We start from the raw sequence: 21,907 nt of genomic DNA, 5'->3' as shown, positions 1-21,907 counted from the left end.
GCGGAGGGGCCTTCGTTCTGACTAGGTGGTGGGTGGCTGCAGCAGGTGGCCGCATCCAGGCCCAACCGCTGCCCAGGGCACCGCCCCGGGGTCTCAGCGGCCCATGAGGTGCCCTCCCCAGCACTGTGCCCGGTGCAGGCAGGGTGAGGGAGAGAGCTGGGCTTGCTGGTGCCAGCTCTCGTGGGGCGCAGACCCCCCCCCACCTCCGGTCCTGTCCTTCCATCTCAAGCCCCCACGAGTGCTGAGGACGTTCGGGAGCTGCCTGTTCCCAGTGCATGAGGCCTGTGCTGCGTGTGGGTGGGCGTGAGGAGGGGCCCACCTAACAGTGGGTGACAGAAAGACGTGTGCTTACGTAGAAGAGTGAAAGTGTCAGCCACTCCCTCATGTCAGACTCTTTGTGACCCCAGGAACTGTAGCCCGCCAGGCTTATCCATCCATGGAGTCCTCCACGCAAGGATACTGGAGTGGGTGGCCATTCCCTTCTTCATGGGAACTTCCCGACCCAGGGATCCGACTCGGGTCTCCTGCATTTCAGGTGGATTCTTTACTGTCTGGGCCACCAGGGAAGCCCGTGCTTACATAGCATCCTCTGGAATGAACAGAAACCCTTCTGAAATGTACCAGGAGGGTGTGATGAGAGGAGACGGTGAATGCCGTGTGAGCCGACGGCCCCGTGCACAGCCCTCTGGGCCGCACACCTGCCGCAAGCCTGGTCGTTACAACAGTCTTGTTCTCAGCTCTGGGGGTCAGAAGTCTGCAGGCGGCTCTCTGACCTTCTGAGGGAGGTGGGCCCGGCCCCTCGCCCCGGCTGCCGGTGGCCTGTGGCTCTTGTGGAAGCACCGCCGTGGCCTGTCTCTGTGTCCGTGAGGCCTTCTCCCATGCCTCCGTCTGCCTTTCTCTGTGAGAGCCTTGTCGTTGGCCTTGAGGCCAACTTGTCCTACACGCAGGGTGATTCCTTCTGAAATCTGTGACTTAAGTGCCTCTGCAAAGGCCAGGTTTCCAAACAGGCTCACGCCTGGGGTCCAGGTATCGGGACGTGGGCCTCTGTTCCACCCCTGCGCAGCCGGGTTTGGGGCCCCAGGCGGATGCCTGCCCGCGGGCAGGAGCCGCTCAGCTGCCGCCTGGAGCACGCATCCTGCAGAACGAGGAGCCAGTGCCCTTCCTGGCTCCTTGTCCACAGCCGACACCTGCGGGTGGGGGGTAGGAGGAGAGCCAGGTGGGCACAAGGGGTGAACCCTCACACGAGTGGGGTGGCCTCCTGCCCACCCTGAGGACCCCCACACACCCAGGCAGACTCTGGAGGGGGCCGTGTCAGGGGAAGAGATGGGTCCATATGTCTCCATGGGGCATCACCTTGAGACAAGGCAGCAGGCTCCTTCGAGTGGTGACCCCCAGGATCCCAAAGGAAGCTGAGCTCTCATTAGCATCTGACCTTGGAGAAAAGAGGCTGTCCATTCTGCCACGTCCCACTGGCCACACAGACCAGCCCTGGTGCAGCCTGGGAAGGACCATACTGCCCTGGGGGCCACCGGGGGTCCCTGGGGAGGGCCACACTGCCCTGGGGGCCACCGGGGGTCCCTGGGAAGGACCACACTGCCCTGGGGGTCACCGGGGGTCCCTGGGAAGGACCACACTGCCCTGGGGGTCACTGGCGGTCCCTGGGAAGGACCACACTGCCCTGGGGGTCACCGGGGGTCCCTGGGGGGGACCACACTGCCCTGGGGGCCACCGGGGGTCCCTGGGGAGGGCCACACTGCCCTGGGGGCCACCGGGGGTCCCTGGGGAGGACCACACTGCCCTGGGGGCCACCGGGGGTCCCTGGGAAGGACCACACTGCCCTGGGGGCCACCGGGGGTCCCTGGGGAGGGCCACACTGCCCTGGGGGTCACCGGGGGTCCCTGGGGGGGACCACACTGCCCTGGGGGCCACCGGGGGTCCCTGGGAAGGACCACACTGCCCTGGGGGCCACCGGGGGTCCCTGGGAAGGACCACACTGCCCTGGGGGCCACCGGGGGTCCCTGGGAAGGACCACACTGCCCTGGGGGTCACCGGGGGTCCCTGGGAAGGACCACACTGCCCTGGGGGTCACCGGGGGTCCCTGGGGGGGACCACACTGCCCTGGGGGCCACCGGGGGTCCCTGGGGAGGGCCACACTGCCCTGGGGGTCACCGGGGGTCCCTGGGAAGGACCACACTGCCCTGGGGGTCACCGGGGGTCCCTGGGGGGGACCACACTGCCCTGGGGGTCACCGGGGGTCCCTGGGAAGGACCACACTGCCCTGGGGGTCACCGGGGGTCCCTGGGGGGGACCACACTGCCCTGGGGGTCACCGGGGGTCCCTGGGAAGGACCACACTGCCCTGGGGGTCACCGGGGGTCCCTGGGGGGGACCACACTGCCCCGGGGGCCACCGGGGGTCCCTGGGAAGGACCACACTGCCCTGGGGGCCACCGGGGGTCCCTGGGGGGGACCACACTGCCCTGGGGGTCACCGGGGGTCCCTGGGAAGGACCACACTGCCCTGAGGGTCACCGGGGGTCCCTGGGGGGGACCACACTGCCCCGGGGGCCACCGGGGGTCCCTGGGAAGGACCACACTGCCCTGGGGGCCACCGGGGGTCCCTGGGGAGGGCCACACTGCCCTGGGGGCCACCGGGGGTCCTTGTGGGGCTGCATTCTGCTGAGGTGAACAGACAGCAGGGTACCGAGGTGGCAGGTGCAGACACGCGTGGTTCCTCGAGCCGGGCCTGCACCTCCTGCCTCATCACTCCTGCCTGGTAGAGCCTGGGGAGCCCCTCAGGCCCGCCCTGGTCCTGCCTCCCCCCCTTTGGCTGCCCCCTGGGTGGCACAGGCTCCTCTCTGGGCCTCGGGCTCATGGAGAACCTGGGCTCCTTCCTGAGTTCTACCTCCACAACCACCCACCCTCTCTCCATCAAGAGGGCACATGTGAGCCCCGGTGAGGGTGGGCTGGGGTCCCTGGGCTGGCATTCAGGTGGGGGAAGTGTGGCCAGAGCAGAGCCGGGACGCTGCAGGAGCAGCTGAGACTCCCACTCAGCAGGACCTCCTAAGAGGAGCCACTGGGCTGGCCTTGGGTGCAGGGCCTGGGGAGCTCTGGTCCCGGGGATGGTCACGGGCAGCCCGCAGGCTCTCCGCAGTACACCAGAAGTGTCCCCTCCCAGAGTGGGGACTCAACCCTGTCCTGCCCCTTCTCAGTTACGTTAACAAGCCGTGCCTGCCCCCACTGCCCTCCGAGCTCCCCAGTGCCAGCATGGGACGCCAGCTGGGAGGCGGGGATGGCTCAAGGTGGCCAGCTGTGCTGACTCATTTCCCCAGGAGCCAGTGTGGAGTGGCATCCCCCGCCCTCGTCCAGGGAGAGCCCCGCAGGAGGGGCGGCGGGCTGTCCGTTCCATCCACCTCGGGAAAGCAGCGTCCCCCACACCCCCACGGCGAGGTGTGCAGAGACGGCGGAAACTGGGTCGCCATCAGCTGTGCCTGTGGCCCCGGGGAGCTGGCCACATGGTCCAGTGGTGCAGTGACAGTCATGGGGAGGGCTGGCTACCTGCCCCAGGGTCAGTGGCCTTTAGGTAGCCCCTTGAGCGTTAGCGGCTGGACGCTGGTGTCTCCTGAGGCACCGAGAGGGGCTCTGGCGGGGGAGGGGGGTCCAGGCTGCCCTTCCCTCTTCCTGGCTCCGCGGAAGGCTGAAGGGAGGGGCCCCCGGGTGCCTGGCGCTGGGCTCTGGTGCGTCCTGTCCCCTCCCGCTCATCCTGGTCACCGGGCCCGAGCCCCCAGCACGGGGAGGCCGGTGTGGGCACAGGGAGGGGGCTTCGCAGGAGCGGATGTGGCCCATCCCTCAAAGACCTGGGGTCGTCAGAGACCGAGCTGGGTGTCCGGAGCCCCTGCTCCGTCAGCACCACGGACAGCGGCCGGTGGGGGGCGACGCTGCGGCGAAGTGGGTTCCAGTCCGCCTCCGCCTGCGCGCCCTTCCTGAGTGCAGAGTGACTCAGATCGACAGTGCCCACTCGGCGCTGGGGCCCTCCCCCTCCTCTAGAGCCTCCGGCAGACAAGCTGACTCCCACCCTTTCATGAGCCTTCACCCTCATTTGGGGGGCGCGTGGCAGAAGCCACAGGAGGGGTCTCGGGTGGAGTGTAGGTGGACGGCCGGGGGGCCTCGCTCAGAATGCAGGACGGGGGAAGGTTGCCTGGGGAGCTGAGCTGTGCTGCCCGCCCGTGGGGGCTGGGGCCCAGGGCAGCCCACCTCGGCTGGGCACCTCGAGAACTCGGCGAGGGGACCTGGCGCCTGTCCGGCCAGGCCTGCAGACGCTCATTGCTCAGGGAAGGGGGGGAAGCAGTGCTGGAGGCTGGGGCGCAGTCTGGGGAGTGTCCCCCGCCATGTCTGCAGGGAGGGGGGTCCCCAGGCAGTCCTGCTGTGCCCTCCCTCTTCGGCTTCAACTTCCTGCGGGGCCACAGGGCTGGGCCTGGGGTGAGAGGTCCCCTCCCTCTCAGGTGCAGCAGCAGCACCTGTCCAGACCTCCGTCCAGCCCCAGGCAGCGCACCCCTGGGTGCGGTCCCTTGTACTCTGTCCTGTCCTCTGAGCTGGTCCCTGCGTTGCTGAGCCCTCCGACAGGGTCTTTTCCGAAGGACCATGACCAAGAAGAAAAGGGAGGTCAAGGGTGACCAGAGGGCCTGGGTGAGGGCCACCCCACCCGGCCTCTGACCCCTCAGGCCCTCCAGCTTTCTCCCTGTGGGTCTGAGGCCCCAGGGCCGTAGCCTGAGCCGCGGAGCCTCCCCCTCCTGCTCCCCCCGCTCCCAGGTCCCCAAGGCTCTGCCAGCCTTCCTCCAGTAGCTGGGGGCGGGAGCCGGGCGCCTGCCGCAGAGGGTGCTGAGCCTGGCCTGGAGGCTGCCCCGCCTCCTGTGACTGCCTCGAGGCCCGCGGGCCCAGTGGCTGAGGGGAGGGCTGGGCCGCCCGGGTAGGGAAGGGGCCTGGGTGCGGGGTTCTGCCCTCAGCCGGCAGCCCCTGGGTCCCTGGACTCCCCAGGCTGTGCTCAGGAAGCCTGCAGGGGGGTGTTGCCCATGTCCATACACGCACATGGGTGCCTGCTGGGGTGCGGCGGGGACCCCGTGGCTGGGCCCAGGCGCTGAGGAGCCCTCCCTGCAGCCCTGGGCGCATGCCGCCTGAGCAGGACTGCCAGCTTCTCCAGCAATTATCTGTGACACTGTGTACTTTTCTTCTCTTGACTGCCTGAATTTGCTGTAAAGACAATAATTAGAGATCAAGTCACAATTGGAAAATGAGCCTGAGCAGTTGGAGGGCTGGTAACTAGGGCGGCCCTGGGCTTCCCTCACAGGCCCTCCCGAGGGTGTGCTCTGCCCCCCCGGCTCCGGGGAGGTGGTGGGGCTGCTTGAAACCCAAACCTCCTGCCCAGAGGGCCCTGGGGCTGCAGGAGACGGGCATACCCAGGGGCCCAGAAGTGCCATCTGACAGGGGCGCCTGCATGCTGGCCTTTGCAGGGTGTGTAGGAATCCGTGCACAGCGGACTTTTGGGGACAGGGGCAACAAGCGAGAGAAGATGAAGGCAAGGAGGAAGCCACCAGGGTTCTGGGACATGGCTCAGGGCAGCCCGCTGCGCCCTGGCCACGTGTCCCTGGTCCCCGGGCACAGAGCAGCTCCCCGCCTGCGTGGGGCGTGTCCCGGGCGCCCTGTCCGCTGGGTTCTCGGTCCTCCCCGCCCCTGTGTGCCGTCAGCAGACTGCCTGCTGTGATTATCGGGGTAGGGAGGTGGCGGCAGTCACCTCACAACCCACTTATGGGGCCGTCGGCGTCGCCCCCCCAGGCCGCTATTGAGGTGAAGCCTGTGATCTCTCATTGGCCATGTGTCTCTGAGTCCTGCCTCCTGAGGATGCGTGTGTAGGGGTGTGTGTGTGCGCTTGTGTGCTAGGCCCCCGTGCGGGGTGTGAGGCTCTGCCATAGGGCTGCTGGTGACGCCCCAGGAACTCTCCCCTGTTGTGTCTGCAGTTTGTCCCGCGTCTGCCCTGGGCCTCAGAGGGGCTCACGTCCCACGGAGCAGCTGGGCCACTGTGGCTGCGGCTCCTTGAGGCCTGTTCACCTTGTCTGGGGGAGGGGTCTGTGCCAGGCCCCGTTGCCACCCTGGAGGCCGTCCTGGAGGCGTGGAGGCCCTGGGTCTTGGCTCTGAATCACAGACGCCACTGCTCGCTCTGCTGTCTCCTGACCTGAATCACAGGCTCAGATCAAAGGCAGCTGGTGAGAGCCCCAGGAGCCACAGCCCTTCCCCGGCGGGAGCTGGGGCTCAGCAGGCACCCCTGCGGGGCCTCCGTCCTTCGCCGAGCTGAGGAAGGGCGGGCTCAGGGCTCAGGACTTCCACCAGGCCTGGTCCCCGGCCCTTGACCGGCCTCTGGGGAGCACAGATCACCTCCCAGCCACCTGCGAGCTCACTGACCATGGGTGAGGCTGCAGGGGGGCGGCGGGGAGGAGGCAGCAGGCGGGGAGGAGGACGCAAGCTGCTGGGAAGGTGTGAGCACTCATGAAATGACCCCAGTGGTCAGATAAAGAGACACATGCCCCTTAGGGGAACCTGGATGTGGCAGAAGATTTGCTTCCCAAGCAAAGGGCTTTGCAGTTTTCTGAGAGCTGCCCCACAGCAGCATCCAAAGGGGCAAGTGCAAACCCAGCTGGTTGGAGCCACGAGCCGCGTCGAGGTCGAAGTTAGAGCAGCACAGAGCGTGAATGAGACGCGTCCGCCCAGGCTGAGCACAGGCTGCAGTGCTGGGAGCCCCGCATCTCCCCCGGGGCTGCCTCTGGGCTCCCACGTGCTGGAGGCGGCTCCAGCTGTGGTGGTCACCTCCGTTCTTATTGGGGAATGTCCAGGTGGGGCCCAGGCTGGGGAGGGGAGAGCAAAGAGTGCCTGGGTCTGAGGCCACAGAGGGCCCAGGAGGCCAGGAACCAGGCTGGGGAGGCAGAGAGGCTGTCATGGGCTCTGCCACTGAATCTTCGAGGGAGGGCGGGTGGTAGGGCCAGGTGCCTGGCTGTGCCCACGTGGCTGGGAGGCAGCGAGCAGGACTGAGGGTCCCTGCTGGTGACAGCAGAGGTGTGCTGACATCATCCTGCCCGGGTAGGGGCCCTGCGCCTGCACCCACGTCCTGGGCGAGCGGGTGCCCGGGGAGGGGCCCTGCGCCTGCACCAGTGTCCCAGGCTAGTGGGTGCCTGGGGAGGGGCCCTGCGCCTGCACCGGTGTCCCGGGTGAGCGGGTGCCCGGGCAGGGGCCCTGCGCCTGCACCGGTGTCCTGGGTGAGTGGGTGCCCAGGGTCCCTCAGGCCAGAAGGAGGGTGATGGGTAGTGGTGCAGGGTTGGTGAGGCCCAGCGTTGGCGGGAGGGGGGGGGTAGGGGGGTTTGCCGTGTGGGACTGGGTGTCGCCCTGGCTCCCCACTGAGGTCTGGGGAGGGACTCTAGGCGTCACTGGCGAGGAAGTGAAGGCCGGACTGAGGCCAGGCTGGAGGACGCTGTGTGGCGTGGGGCAGGGACTGTGCTGGGGGCAGCCTCTGGCTGGTGCCTGAGGAGTGGGGGCAGAGAGCTCCTGGGGTCTGGCTCAGGACGTGCCAGGCGGGGCAGGGGCTGAGTGAGGGGCCCTGAGGGCAGGGTTCGAGCCACGGCCTGGCTGTACAGGGTCTGAGGCCTGCTGTCCCCCCAGGCCTGGTGAAGCTGGGGATCCACTGTGTCACGTGCCAGAAGGTGGCCGTCAAGATCGTCAACCGGGAGAAGCTCAGCGAGTCTGTACTGATGAAGGTGAGGGGGGAGGGTGGGGGCCCTGCCGCCGGTGACCGGGTTGGGGGCAGGAAGTTCAAGATGCTCCAAGATACCTGGGTGGGGAGCTGGGAGCTCACGGAAGGGGACCCGGGGGTGGGCGGGCAGGGACCGGGCACAGTTGGGGGGGGCAGGGGGCAGGGACCAGGCACAGCTGGGGGACAGGGAGACCCCCCGGGGGAGCCCCCAGTGACGGCGGTCCCCCGCAGGTGGAGCGGGAGATCGCGATCCTGAAGCTGATCGAGCACCCCCACGTCCTTAAGCTGCACGACGTCTATGAAAACAAAAAATATTTGTAGGTATTGCTGGGTGCGGAGAGCGGGGCGGGGCCACCTGGGGGCGGGGCCTGCAGGGCGGGGCCTCCTGGGGGTAGTGCTCCGGGGGCGGGGCCTCGAGGGGCGAGCGTCCGGGAGTAGGACCTCCTGGGGACAGTGCTGGGGGGCGGGGCCGGAGGCAGGGGTCGAGGGGCAGGAGCCACTCAGGCCGTTTCCCCTGCCCCGTGACCCTCGCGCAGCCCCCGCATGCTCCTCACGGGCGTGGGGACCCCAGGCTGGCTGGCTGCACCGTCGCCACGGCCTGCTGTCCGTCTGCGGAGCGTGGCTGCCCTTCCGTCACCATCGAGGCCGGCGGACCTCTCACTGCGTGCAAAGCCTACGCGCGTGCCCCCTCCCGCGCGTGGCCTCAGCGAGCGCACCCGGGGTGGGGCCGCCCGCTCACAGGTTCACTAGGGGGCGTCGGTTCTGCTGCTGCCGCGGGCGTGGCTGGATGCAGGGCCCGCGCCCTTCTTGGGACAGCGGCGGAGCGAGGGAGTGAGGGCGGGACGCCGGCCTGGCACCGCCCCTCAGGCCCGTGGCCCCAGCCCTCGGGGCCTCAAGCCCGGCCCTGACTGCGCCCTGATGCACGCAGGCCGGCCAGCCCCGGGGGCTCTGTCCTGGGCAGCCCTGGGGGAGCAGGGGGCCCAGCGCCCCACCAACAGCCCCCTCCGAGTGTTCAGTGGCAGACGGTGTGACAAGCCGCCCCCATGGGGCCCCGGGAAGAACAGCGCCCCCGCACCTCAGGCCTGGGGGCTGAGGGAGGTGGGGGTGGTTCTGGGCCCCCAACACTGGTGAGCTAGAGCTTCCATCAGGACCACGATGAGGGGCGCGACCCATGGGTCTCCCCTCCTGTCTACATCACCCCTGTTGACCTGATTGAGGACCCACCTGGTCGTGTCTCGGTGACAGCCTGTGAGCCTGGGGTGCGGGTGGGTGCTGGGCAGGTCTGGCCCACGTCTGCCTACACACAGGAGACAGTCACGTGTCCTGCTGTTCTAATACTTATGGGGCTGCTGGGCAGAGAGTGTGGCTCCTGGGAGGCTGCCCAGGATGAGCTAGAAGCAGGGAGGGACCAGGGATGGCAGGCCAGGTGGGGGATACGGTCAAGACAGGCTGGGTGACGGGACAGGATGCTGGGAGGTCACAGGCTGGCCAGCCTGGTTGCTGCTGGGCCCAGCACCCTCCCGGGTGCCAGGGTGGGCCAGGAGCCTGGAGGTGGGAGCTCAGACGGGGGTCTTTGCCCCTGAGCTGGGGCACCTCCTGGACCCCTCTCAGGAACAGGGCAGGCCCTGGGAACCGCCCCTCTCCCCGCTGACACCCTGTGTCCCCACCCCGTGTCCCAGGCCCTTCCTCCCCCAACTCCTCCTCGCCACACACAGGCCCCCTCCACCAGCCCCTCCATTTCTGTAAGACCAGCTCCTGATGCCACCCCCCCCCCAGGCCCACACCTCCATCCCTGCCTGCCCTGGTCCCACCACATGGTCCCTGTCACCCCCTCCTGTCCCCAAGCCCCCTCAGACCACCAGAACCACCCTTGCCCGGCTCCCACCAGGGGTTCCTCAGGGTCTGTGCTCAGCCTGAGTCCCAGCTCCTCTGAGAACCACCGCCCCCCCCCCCCCCCCCCCCCCCCCCCCAGAAACCCCCCTTAGGCTCCACCCCAAGGAGGCTCAGCTCAGACACAGCCCACTTCTCTGTTCAGAGGGCTGTGGGGTCCCCCCCATACACCACCCAGCTGTGTTGAGCCAAGTGGGGGCCGTCCCTACCTGCCATCTGAACACCCACCCAGGCCCCTCCCCACCTTGCCCCCTCTTCCTCACCCTGGCCCCTCCTCCCCAGGCCCCTCCCCACCTTGCCCCCTCTTCCTCACCCTGGCCCCTCCTCCCCAGGCCCCTCCCCACCCTGGCCCCTCCTCCCCAGGCCCCTCCCCCACCCTGGCCCCTCCTCCCCAGGCCCCTCCCCACCCTGGCCCCTCCTCCTCAGGCCCCTCCCCACCTGGCCCCTCCTCCTCAGGCCCCTCCCCCGCCCTGGCCCCTCCTCCCCTGGCCCCTCCTCCTCAGGCCCCTCCCCACCTGGCCCCTCCTCCTCAGGCCCCTCCCCCGCCCTGGCCCCTCCTCCTCAGGCCCCTCCCCCACCCTGGCCCCTCCTCCCCAGGCCCTCCGCCTGCCCTACAGCACATCTTCCCAGACCAGCTGTGCCCTGCCCGCCCCCATCCCTTCTGAGGTCTGCCCTGCTGGCCCCCGGCTCCCTCAGGGCCTAAGCATCTGATGTGTCCTCGCTCATTCAGGAGCCCAGAAAGGGCCTGGAAGGACCAAACCTCAGGCTCACGAGAGGGTCAGCTACCTCAGTGCTCTCTGGCCTTGAGGCTCAGTGTGGGCCTGTTTCTTGGGCCTGCCAGGAGGGGAGTGGGTGGGCGCCCACCTGCCGAGGGGCAGTGCTGGGACCAGGTGGTGGTCCACCGCTCTGGCCAGTGGTGCCCTGGCTGGGTGCACCCACCCGATGCCTCCCTGCCCCCTGCAGATACCTGGTGCTAGAACATGTGTCTGGTGGAGAGCTTTTTGACTACCTGGTCAAGAAGGGGAGGCTGACCCCCAAAGAGGCCCGGAAGTTCTTCCGCCAGATCATCTCTGCGCTGGACTTCTGCCACAGCCACTCCATATGGTGTGTGCCCCGCCCACCAGGTGCCCTGCCCCCACCAGGTGCCCCTCTGCCCCTCCAGGCACCCCAGTTCAGTTCAGTTGTCAGTCGTGTCCGACTCTTGGCGACCCCATGGACTACAGCACGCCAGGCCTCCCTGTCCATCACCAACTCCCAGAGCTTACTCAAACTCATATCCATTGAGTAGGTGATGCCATCCAACCATCTCATCCTCTGTCGTCCCCTTCTCCTACTGCCTTCAGTCTTTCCCAGCATTAGGGTCTTTTCCAGTAAGTTAGCTCTTCGCATCAGGTGGCCAAAGTATTGAAGCTTCAGCTTCATCATCCTGACTCCCTTTAGGGCGCAATGGTTGGATCTCTGTGCGGGCGCCCCAGGCGCCCCACTCCCCACCGAGTAGCCCCCATCCCTGCTGCTGTGCCTCCGCCAGCTCTTGCACTCCCCCCGCCCCCCACTGGATCAGACAGTATATCCCTACTGACCCCCTCGGGGCATCAGAAAGCTTTCTTCCAGCTCCTCACCCAAATCTCCGTGGTGCTTTCAGAGGCCCCGGGGCCGGTGCATCTTTGGTCTGGGGGCCCCAGGTTGGTGCTGGCCCAGAGCAGGTGTGGTGGGGGAAGGGCCCAGAACACGTGTGAGGTGTGGTGGGGGAAGCAGGAAAGGGGAGAGACTAGGGAGTAAAGCAGAGCGTGCCCATCGCTGGCAGCCCTGTCCACCCATGCTGCCACCCTGCAGCCATCGGCCCGAGGGAGACTTCCGATTGGCCGCTGGTGACGTCAGCAGGCTGCGCTGCCATTGGCCTCGTGCTGTGAGGGCGGGGTTTTAGGGGGGCCGAGGGCTCCCGCGGCGGTCAGCCTCAATCCCGCCTTCCTTCCAGCCACAGGGATCTGAAACCAGAAAACCTTCTGCTGGACGAGAAGAATAATATCCGGATCGCAGACTTCGGCATGGCGTCGCTGCAGGTTGGCGACAGCCTGCTGGAGACCAGCTGCGGGTGAGCTGAGCCCCGAGCCGGCCTCCGGTTCTACACGGGCTAGGACGGTGGCCGCAGCCCGGCCCCATGGCTGCCCCGCCAGGTGGCCCCAAGGCCTAGGCTGCAGGCAGGGGCTCGGCTCCCTCGTGGGGCTGCCGGGGCGGGGATAAGGCGTGCCCCGTGGTCCTGCCTCTGTCCGCCGGCTCCTTGGGTCCCTGGCTCCCGGGAGCATGCAGAGGGTATGAGGCTGTGGGAGAATTGGCACCAAAGCCCTGGGACGCCCCGGTAGGGCATCCACGCCAGGCAGAGTCTGGAGGCATGGAGCGGGGGTCACCCCGCCCTCAGTCTCCACCTGCTGCCGTACTGCGGGTCAGCCCAGAAGTCCAGGGGATGGGATGGCCGGGGCATGGTGCGTCCTGAGCCTCCTGCCCTGACTTCGGCTTTGCCTTCAGGTCGCCCCACTATGCCTGTCCAGAGGTGATCCGGGTAAGTAGCCACCCCACCCCAGCCCCTGTCCACACAAGGGGCCTCCCTGTCCCGGTGATTGCAGACCCCCAGGTCGGGGCCTGGCCGCCTGTCCGAGGCGCCGCCCCCGGGGCCAGCGCATCCCAGACCCTCCGTCCCCGCAAGAATTCCGGCCCTGCGCACCCGCCAACCCCAGGACTGTCCGCAGGGGGAGAAATACGATGGCCGCAAGGCAGACGTGTGGAGCTGCGGCGTGATTCTGTTCGCGCTGCTGGTGGTGAGGCTCCCTGCGCCCGTACCCCGCCTCGTCGGTCCTCCCGGCGCCCCTCGTCCCCGCACCTCCTCCTCCATTGCCCCCATCCCCCCAATCCCCGCCCCCTGCTCCCCCACCACGGTCCACCCCCCGCCCCGCCCTGCCCCCGCCCCTCTGCCCCCCACGCCCCTCACGCCCCGCCCTGTGGGTCCGCCCGCCCTGACCCCGCTCCGCCGGCAGGGGGCGCTGCCCTTCGACGACGACAACCTGCGGCAGCTGCTGGAGAAGGTGAAGCGCGGCGTCTTCCACATGCCGCACTTCATTCCGCCCGACTGCCAGAGCCTGCTGCGCGGCATGATCGAGGTGGACGCGGCGCGGCGCCTCACGGTGCGTGCGCCCGGGCAGAGCCCTGAGTGCGGTTCTTCCGGACCGGCTCCGGGGCGGGAGAAGGGGGGAGCCAGGGTCTCGGGGGGACCAGGGTCTAGGGGTGGCCAGGGTCTGGGGGGGACCAGGGTCTAGGGGTGGCCAGGGTCTGGGGGGACCAGGGTCTGGGGGGGACCAGGGTCGGGGAGGCCCGACGGTGGGGTGGGGGAGCCAGCGTCTGGGGGGACCAGGGTTTGGGGGCCCCGCTCTGAAGAGGCCCAGCGCGCCCCGTCGGGGCGGAATGCCTCCTGCTCTCCCTGTGTCCAGCCCCCCGCTGCCCCCTGCTCCCCTTCCCCCTCCCCGCTCCGAGCCCCAGGGGCTCCTGCTGCCCACCCCGGAGCCCCGCTCCCCCTAGGGAGGCCTGTTCTCTTCCCCGTGGGTAGGTAGGCTCAGGGTGCTAGCCAGGCGTCTGGGATGGCCCCCCTCTGCGAGCCCCCGCCGTCCCCGCCTGCCCCTCGGCTCCACACCTGTCTTCCCCCGCCTCCCCCTCCCCCCCACCCCCACCCCCGCGACTGGCTCGCTCTGCTCGGCATCCCGCACCGCCCCTCCGCTCCTGCCCCTCTGGCCTCCTAACGCGGCCTCCGCTCCTTCCTCCTACTAACTCCCTGTTTCTCTTTCCTTGTAGCTAGAGCACATTCAGAAACACATATGGTATATGTAAGTAGCTTTTCCTGCCCTCATCGCCCGCTTTGCCTGCCTCTGTGGCCCGGAGGGCCCACTAGGGACGGCGAGGGAGGGGGAGGGCCCGGCCCAGCGCAGGCCTGCCTCCAGCCTCCGGGGCCCCAGGCCAGCCCTCGGGGACCCTGGCCGGCCCGCGCTGGGCACAGGCAGGACGCAGGAGATGTGCAGAGGCCGGGCGCAGGGAGAGCAGCAGGACTCAGGCCCAGGGCCGGGGAGCGGGCGAGGAGCCTCAGGCGCGGCTGGAGGGAGTGACCGGGCCCTGTCCCCGCAGAGGAGGCAAGAACGAGCCAGAGCCGGAGCAGCCCGTCCCCCGCAAGGTGCAGATCCGCTCGCTGCCCAGCCTGGAGGACATCGACCCCGACGTGCTGGACAGTATGCACTCGCTCGGCTGCTTCCGGGACCGCAACAAGCTGCTGCAGGATCTGCTGTCCGAGGAGTGCGTCCAGGGGCCTGCCTGGGGGCGGGGTCCCGCCCTCCGGGGACCCCCATCCACCCTTCCCGGCGCCTCTCACCCTCTGCAGGGAGAACCAGGAGAAGATGATCTACTTTCTCCTCCTGGACCGGAAGGAAAGGTACCCGAGCCACGAGGACGAGGACCTGCCGCCCAGGAACGAGATAGGTACGGGGTCTCGGGGGCCGGCCCGCGCCGCTCCTGCGGGCTGCCGGGCCCTGACCCCAATCTGCACGCAGACCCGCCCCGGAAGCGCGTGGACTCTCCGATGCTCAACCGGCACGGCAAGCGGCGGCCCGAGCGGAAGTCCATGGAGGTGCTGAGCGTGACTGACGGCGGCTCCCCCGTGCCCGCGCGGCGGGCCCTGGAGATGGCCCAGCATGGCCAGAGGTGCGTGCCTCCTGCCGCCCTGGCCGGGCGGCGCCCCTCACAGGCGGCGCTGCACCGGGCCTGGCCCCTCTCTGCACCCCGGCCCTGGGGCTGGGCCAAGGCCGCTGCGTGGCACTGGGCTGGGCTGTGCCTGGGGGGCGGGGGCCTGCATGGCTGCGCTGGCTGCACGGAGCTGGCTGGGGAGGGCTGGACTGGGCTGGCTGGCTGGGCTGAGCTGGAATAAGGTGATCTGGGCTGAACTCTGGGCCGGAGCAGGCTGGGCTGGGCTGGGCTGAGTGGGGCAGGGCTTTGCTTGGTTGGCCTGGGTCAGACTGGGTTGGGTGAGGCCATCCTGGACGGAGCGAGGCCAGAGTGGATTAGACTGGGCAGGGCCAGGCTGGGCTGGGCGGAGGGCAGCTGTGTTCAGAGCCGCAGCCCAGGAGGCTTGACCCTGGTTGGTGCTGAGCCCATCTTTGGGTCAGCTGTGGCCACGCAGGGGTCACAGACATGGAATCTTGGGGTGGGGGGGTCTGGACCCCCCTGAGGAGGGACGGGCATTGGGGCCCTGCAGAGCCTCTGCTGCTCCCGAGATGCTGGGTGAGACCAAGCCTCCTTGCCCCGGCAGGGCCTTCAGCCCTTGGGGATGCCCCGGGGTGGGAGCTCCGCGGAAGGTCTCACTGCCGGAGGAGCCCCAGCCACGCCAGTCAGCTGGGTGCTCGGCGCTGGGGCCAGCCAGGCCTCTGAAGAACTGCAGGCTATGGGCCACTGTCAGGATTAAACGGGCCACTGACCCACTGGCCATGGCCCCCACCCTGGGTGGTCCCAGCCCCCACTCTCTGGGGTCCCAGCTTCTGGGGCCCTCCCCAGGTCTGCCGGCCACTGCAGTCCACCGCCCACGGGTCCTGCCCCGGGGTAGGGGGCAGGGAGGAACAGGAGGAAGGTCCTGCCCGGATTGTGCCCGCCTCCAGCTTGTTGGAGCACGCCTCTCCTGGAGGGGCCCCGCAGAAAGGCCACCACCGTCCTTCCCGAGCCTCGCGCTGGCTTCCAGTTCCACAGCTGCGGGCCCGCCAGCCTCCCCCCACCCCGCACACCCCACCTGCGGCCGTCCTGGCTTCCGCTGTGCCTTTCAGGCCCACGTGCCTCAGGGGCTGCCGGGGCTGAGGCGGGGTCAGGGGTCACCAGTCAGGGGTGACCCACCCCAGGGGTCACCGGAAAGCTGCCCCCTCCCCGGTCCCCACCCCAGCCCCCCGCACTCTCTGCTCCTCCTCAGAGGCTGCTTCCCCCCTGGCTTGGCCCCTTGTCCTGGTGGCAGGCCACACCCCGGGCGGTGCCAGGTGTCCTCCGAGGCGGGCCAGGCCGCCCTGCCCAGCGCCCGGCGCTCCTGCCTGACCGGCCCTCCTGTGCGCCTGGCCGCGGCCGGCGGGCTGTGCCGGATGTGTGGAGGGCCGGCCTCCTGGACCGCCTGGCGGGCCCGCGGCAGTAACTCTGTTTTCTCGCTTTGTTCCCGCTATAGTAAAGCAATGTTCAGTAAAAGCCTGGATATCGCTGAAGCCCACCCCCAATTCAGCAAAGAAGACAGGTATACACCCTGCCCCCCATCCCCCGCCCCAGCCCCACAGACAGCGGCGGGCCTGGGGGCAGGGCCGGGCCTTGGGTGGCCTCCGCCCTCTGGCGAGGGAGCCTTCCCGCGAGCCGGGGAGAAGGGCCGGTCAGCTGAGGCTGACGCCCAGGAGGAGGAATGCAGCCCCCTAGGGTGGGCCAGGAGAGCCGGACTCTGCCCGCCCTGGGCCCTGGGCTGCCCTCGGCTGTGGTCGGCAGGCCTCTGCGCCTGTTTGGCCACCCTTCCCCACTCCACACTGGCCCATGTCTGGGGCCGCCCCACTGTCCACAAGGACCAGAGTGGCGGTGGTCGCCCTGGGCGCTGCAGGCTCCCCAGGAAGGGGCAGGGGCTGTGCGGGTCCCAGGAGGCCCTGCACGCGGCCCGGCCCTCCGGGCCCCCGGCGCCCCGCCTGCAGGGCCCGCTGCCCGGCAGTGCCCGTGGCGGGGCCTCGCTTGCTCTGGCCCCCCGGCTCCCCCTCCGTGCCCCCTTCCCCCCCCCCCCGCCGGCTGCTCCGCGCTGGCGTGACCTTCCTGCAGCTCAGCTTCCAGGGCTAGACAGTAGGGCGTGGGCGCGGCCCGTCTCTCTGTGCTGCTTTTTTGCTTCCTTTGTGCCGAGCGGCAACCTCGCGACTGCTGCCCCTGCCGGCCACAGTGCGGGGGTGGGCCCCTGCCGGGACCGCCGCCAGCCCCAGCTCTGTGCTCACGTCTCAGAGCTTCGGGCCCGGCCTGGCGGACGTGGGCGGACTGGGTTGGGGCTGCCAAGGGCAAGGTCAGCGCCGTGCCGGCTCCGTGGCTGCGTCAGGTGGGGGCGGTCGGAGGGTCGTCGTCATGGGGCTCCAGCCCATGGGTGCCGGGGGCCTGGCCTGCGGGGACCAGGCTCCTCCCCGAGGCCCAGGGGCTGGCCGCGGCGTGGGCAGCATGGCCGGGCAGGCGGTCTGGCCGCCCTTCACTCTGTTCTGTCCTCTTCTCTCCTGTGGCTGCCTCGACCCCTCCGGTTTCCTTCCTCTAAGGATGGCCGGCGCCCAGGGGTGAGCGGGCGTCTCCTTTCCCTCGAGGCCACATGGGTGGTGGAGCAAGGCCCCGCAGGCCCGGCCCTGCCCCGAGAGGTGTCCGGTTCCTGCCCCGAGGGGGCAGCGGCCATGGTGGTCTCCGCCGGGCGTGCTGGGCCAGTGACCTCTCTGTGGTCATGCCCAGGCCAGGTCTGCAGGCCACACAGGGCCGGGGTGGACAGAGTCTGTGTCCCTGCTGACGGCCGTAACAGGCGCCGTATGAGCGAGGCGGGGCGGTGGGCGGCTCTGGGCCACACGGGTGGGCCGTGGGCATGGAGGGGCTGGGCTGGTGCCCAGGCACCAGGGGGTGAGGCACTGGGCGGAGTGCAGGACTCTGGGTCTGTGACAACTCAGCCTGGAGGTTCAGCTGGGCTCAGGTCAGTGGGCCCATGGAGAGGGGACACCAGGAGCCTCGCCTCCCCTGTCCCTCTGCTCACCAGGCTCTCGAGCCTTGCTGAGGGCCCCTCTCTGCCCTCCTGACCTGGGGCTTCGGGCCTCAGACGTGGGGCAGCTTTTGCGTGGGGGGAAGAGGAGCCCCCAGGCCGCCAGCTCCAACGGCCCCCAGGGGCCCCGGCCCTCCTGGGCCTGGTGCGAGGCTGGTGGGGATGGCAGCCGGCCCTGGGCACTGCCAGGCGTGCGCTGGGCCGGGGCTGCTGCGGGGCTCTCTGTGGGCACCCCAGAGAGGAGGGGCGCCAGGAGCCCGTGGCTGGCCCCCGCCATCTGAGCCGCTCTGCGCGCCTGTGTTCCCAGGTCCAGATCCATCAGCGGCGCCTCCTCAGGCCTGTCCACCAGCCCGCTCAGCAGCCCCCGGGTGAGTGAGCCGCCTGCCAGGGCGCGCCCGGGCGGGGGGCGGCCGGGTGGACCCCCATCCTGCGTGCTGCTCTGGGGCTCCGGCTGCTCTCGCTAACTGCACGTTCTCTGTTTTGTTTTCTCGTGTGTCATTTCCTTTTGTGGCGAACGCTCCCCCCGCCCGCCTGCTCCCCCCTCCTGCCTTGGGGTCCTCCTGGCGCTGTGTGTACTTGCGGGGGGTGGGGCATGCGGGGGGCGGGGCGCGCGCTGGGCTCTGGGGGCCCCCTGCTCTCCCTGCGGCTCCCGCCTGCCCTGTAGCCTATTAGAAAGTTCGTCCTGCCTCCCCTGCCCCATGAGCTCCCCTTTGTGGCCTGCCCCCCGGCCACCTCCGCGGAACCTGAAGCTTGCCGGAGCACCTCCCGGCCTGGACACCTCCTCCCTTCGCAGGCCGCCCCGCGGCCCAACCCCAAGACCCAGACCTTGCCAAGCAAGGCCAAGCTGACCGACAAGCCGCTGCAGGGCGCCAAGTCCAACCCGCTCCCGGCGGGCACCCAGGCCCAGCCCCTTGTCCCAGGGGCCCTCAGCCCGCAGCTGGCCCCGCCCCCGGGCCCACCCGCCCTGCCGTCACCTGCCCAGCTCCCACCCACCGGGACTGAACTGAACACCAAATCTGTCCCCACCATACAGGTGACCCCTCACCCCTCTCCAAGGGGCAGTCCCCTCCCTACCCCCAAGGGGACGCCTGTGCACACGCCCAAGGAGAGCCCGGCCGGCACGCCCAACCCCACGCCGCCGTCCAGCCCCAGCGTGGGAGGGGTGCCCTGGAGGACGCGGCTCAACTCCATCAAGAACAGCTTCCTGGGGTCACCCCGCTTCCACCGCCGGAAACTGCAAGGTGAGCGTGGCCAGACACGGCGGAGGGCACTGTCCCTGCTGGGAGGCAGGGCACGGCAGCCGCACCCAGTCAGAGGGCAGGGCGCGGGGGGCGGGGTCGCCATCAGAGCCCGCGGGGCCGGCTGAGGCCAGAGAAGGCGAAGCCCGGTTTCAGCACCAGGAGAGCGGACAGCCCCCCGTGCGGGCGGCCCTGCTGGGGGCAGGGCGGTCACCGCGCTCTTTCCCTGTCCTTCCCGCGCAGTTCCGACGCCCGAGGAGATGTCCAACCTGACCCCAGAGTCGTCCCCAGAGTAAGTGGCCCTGCGTGTGTGTGAGCTGCCGGCTCCTTCCGCTGCCTGGATGTGGAGTGTGTGGGCATCCAGGATGGACCCTGGGTGTCAGGCCGGGGTCACTAGGGCGGTGGGGCCGCCCGCGTCTCCACCTTGAGTGCCAGGGCAGGCGCGGGGCCGGGCCGGGTGGGGAGGGGACGCGGGCCTGCCCAGGTCTGCCCAGACTGCAGCTGGGGTGGGGGGTCGCAGGGGGCAGGGATTGCACAGCCGCCCCTCAGAGTGACTGTCCGCTCCTGCTGCGAGCCATGGGCTCCACGCGGGGAAGCTGGCGGGCCCCAAGCCCCTGGGGGCCAGCTGTGAGGTGCCTGTAGGAAGGACCTCTGCCAACCATCCGCATGAGGTGACAGGGACGCAGTGCTGCCTGGGCGTCTGGACACAAGTCCCCATGTCTGCGGCCCAGACTCCCGAGAGGCCCTAGCCTCTCTCCCTTCACCGTGTGAACGCGACCTGCGGGGTGGCCGTGGGCAGGGCTGCCGTGACCTCACTGCGAGAGAAGCTCCCTTACCGCAGTGTTGAGACCCTGCGTGGGGCCTGTGAACACAGCGCCGGGCTGGAGCCGCGGGGCCGCCAGCCCCAGGTGCAGGGTCTCGGGGCCTCTGGGACCCCCGCTGGTGTCCGTTCGGCCAGATTTCCTGCCATCATCAGCACTCTGGCAACCACGTTTGTAACTTAATTGTTAGGTTTTCCAGAAAAGCTTAAAAAAAAAAGCCTATCCAGAGCAGCGGATAGCACATGCAGGCAGCCCACAGCCTCCCGCGCCCACGCTCAAGTCCTGGAGGCCTCATCCCCCCGCCATAGGGCCTTGGCTGGCACCCAGTGGGTGTGGGTGACGGGGGAGCAGACGGGTGGCTCTGGGGCAGGGGCATCCCTGGCACCCACTCCTCGTGAGGTCGTGGTCGCCCACCCAGAGACGTGCCCTCCACGTGGTCGCAGCCTCGGTCCGTTGTGTGTGCGCGGCGTTCGCATCCAGCCTGCACGATGGCGCAGACCGTGGGGTCTATGGGCAGGGAACCAGGCAGGTGCCTCATCTCGGGCCTGCGAGCCCCGTCTCCTCTGGGAGGCCCAGCCTTTGCTCTCAGCGCCTTCCCCCAGCGGGTGAGGCTCAGAGTCCGTGTCACACGTGTAAAAGCTGCTATCAGACAACACGCCTTCACCAACAGGCCCGACTGGGCCCAGACTGGACTGCACAGGCCTTCCCAGTCCCTCAGGCTGCCATCAGACCCGACGCCGAGTGCACAACTGAGCACTTCTGTTTCTTGGCCTCTTCGTCAAGGGAGACGGGGTGCCGGCCCCCACCACGGACTCCAGGGCCGCCTTCCGGCCCTCATCTGAACTTCAGGCCCGCAGAGTTCTGATGCGCCGACAGCTGCAGAGCCAGCAGGCTGTGCGGAAGGAGGCGAAGGTGGCCAGTGACCACCACGGGCTGGGAAGGGCAGGTCCCGCGTCTCTGCCTTGGAGGCCACGCCTGGAGGCCAGCTGCAGCCCTATGAGTAGACACGGCCTCTGTGGGCAGGCTGCCTGTCACCGTGGCGTCACCAGGGGCCTCAGAGCAGCTCCAGAAATGGTCAAGAAAAAGCAGCGCTGCACAGCGGGAGGATTCCCCGCAAGTCAAAGACCCAGCCCAGCGCCCACAGGGCCTCAGGCTCCACTGCTCACGCTGCCAGCGCTGCCCGAGCAAGACTGGCCTGGGTGGGGCCCCTGCTTGTGGAGCCCTGGCCATGTCCACGCTGAGCTGCTGGCGTCGGGCAGGCGCTCCCGCCAACGCTCGTCCACCACCCGGTCTCTGGGTCAGGCCCCGTTTTAGAGTCTTGGCCAATGACGGTCATCTCAAGGCCCATCCGGGGCTCTGTCCACCTCCAGGCTCAGCTGGTCACCGGCAGGATTCAGGCTCCTGGCCACGCAAGCCTCCGCATCACGTCTGTCTGTCCCCGCTGTGTCTGACCGTGTCAGTTTGTCCACACAAGGTGGAGGCCCCTGGCCAGGGGGAGGCCAGCCTTTCAGAGCCTGATTTCCGGGGAGAGGCCCACCGCCCTCCTGCTCAGAAGCGAGTCCCAGGCCTTGTCCTCTTCGGGAGGGGCCCTGACGGGCTGAATGCAGGAGGCAGGACGTGTGTGCTGAGGGGTGGCCCGGCCCAGAGAGGGGCCTCGGACGCGGCAGAGGGACGGAGGGCGATGGGCAGGGCAGGCAGGGTGCCCATGAGATGCGGCTCTCGTGCTAGAGGGTGCTGCCGCCCTGGGTCCCTGGGGTGGCCCCCGCCCCTCCCCAGCAGCAGCTGGGCCCCCAGGGGTCGAAGCGGGCTCGGTGTTCTAGGAGTAACCTGGGCAGGGGCGCCAGGCACCAGTCCCCAGGCACAGCGGGAGGGCAGGTGGCATCTGGGGCATCTGACCTCATCCCTGTCCCCACCCCGGGCAGACCTGCGCAGGGTCGCCCCCCACCCCACCCATAGAGCCCCCGACGGGTACCTCTCCCTGGAAACCGCAGGGAGGCCGCTCCGCAAGTCACCCCCAAACCACAGTTTAACGCAAGGCTGGGGTTGGGGTCACTTGAGGGAAGGGCGCCCCCCATTCTCCCCTCCTGACGGGGTCTCAGTGGCTGCTGCCCACACCCAGGTGGGAGGGGGTGGCTGTGGGACCAGCGTGAGGGCTGCGGGGTCGGGCGGGGGTGGTCAGGGGTCAGGATGGAGGGACAGTTAGGGTGGGGAGTCGGCCAGGAGTAATGGAGTCAAGATGGGGTCACAGTCACAGCTGGGATGGGGGTCAGGATGCGGGGGCCAGAGCTGTGGGGTCACGGTCACCGTGATGGGGTCAAGGTGTGGGCTGTGGGGTGAGGGTCAGGATGGGGTCAAAGGTCAGGTC

The 21,907-nt window shown here is 69.2% G+C and overlaps 1 protein-coding gene across 20 annotated transcripts in view; it reads left to right on the top strand.

The window, feature by feature from the left end:
• The window catches only part of BRSK2 (BR serine/threonine kinase 2), a 49,735-nt gene that overhangs the window by 21,800 nt on the left and 6,028 nt on the right, over window positions 1-21,907 (top strand). For 10 of the 20 annotated variants that reach the window (XR_011484451.1, XR_011484452.1, XR_011484453.1 and 7 more), the window contains exons 2-17: window positions 7,699-7,793; window positions 8,021-8,106; window positions 10,643-10,783; window positions 11,655-11,771; window positions 12,203-12,236; window positions 12,424-12,492; window positions 12,709-12,855; window positions 13,517-13,548; window positions 13,844-14,008; window positions 14,094-14,191; window positions 14,263-14,413; window positions 15,906-15,971; window positions 17,002-17,019; window positions 17,791-17,851; window positions 18,517-18,724; window positions 18,965-19,013. Coding sequence is in view for 15 of the 20 variants with exons in the window: in XM_070457894.1 (XP_070313995.1) it covers window positions 7,699-7,793; window positions 8,021-8,106; window positions 10,643-10,783; window positions 11,655-11,771; window positions 12,203-12,236; window positions 12,424-12,492; window positions 12,709-12,855; window positions 13,517-13,548; window positions 13,844-14,008; window positions 14,094-14,191; window positions 14,263-14,413; window positions 15,906-15,971; window positions 17,002-17,019; window positions 17,791-17,851; window positions 18,517-18,724; window positions 18,965-19,013 (1,537 nt within the window). In the remaining 5 variants the exon portion in view is untranslated. Of the gene's footprint in view, window positions 1-7,698; window positions 7,794-8,020; window positions 8,111-10,642; window positions 10,784-11,654; window positions 11,772-12,202; window positions 12,237-12,423; window positions 12,493-12,708; window positions 12,856-13,516; window positions 13,549-13,843; window positions 14,009-14,093; window positions 14,192-14,262; window positions 14,414-15,905; window positions 15,972-17,001; window positions 17,020-17,790; window positions 17,852-18,516; window positions 18,725-18,964; window positions 19,014-21,907 lie in introns of all 20 variants that reach the window. The other 10 variants (XR_011484455.1, XM_070457899.1, XM_070457898.1 and 7 more) reach the window with 4 other exon arrangements.

Source organism: Odocoileus virginianus, chromosome 28 (assembly GCF_023699985.2).
Source record: "Odocoileus virginianus isolate 20LAN1187 ecotype Illinois chromosome 28, Ovbor_1.2, whole genome shotgun sequence".
Taxonomy (NCBI): domain Eukaryota; kingdom Metazoa; phylum Chordata; class Mammalia; order Artiodactyla; family Cervidae; genus Odocoileus; species Odocoileus virginianus.
The sequence above is the reverse complement of the archived record's forward strand: the minus strand, read 5'-3'. Positions and strand labels throughout refer to the sequence as shown.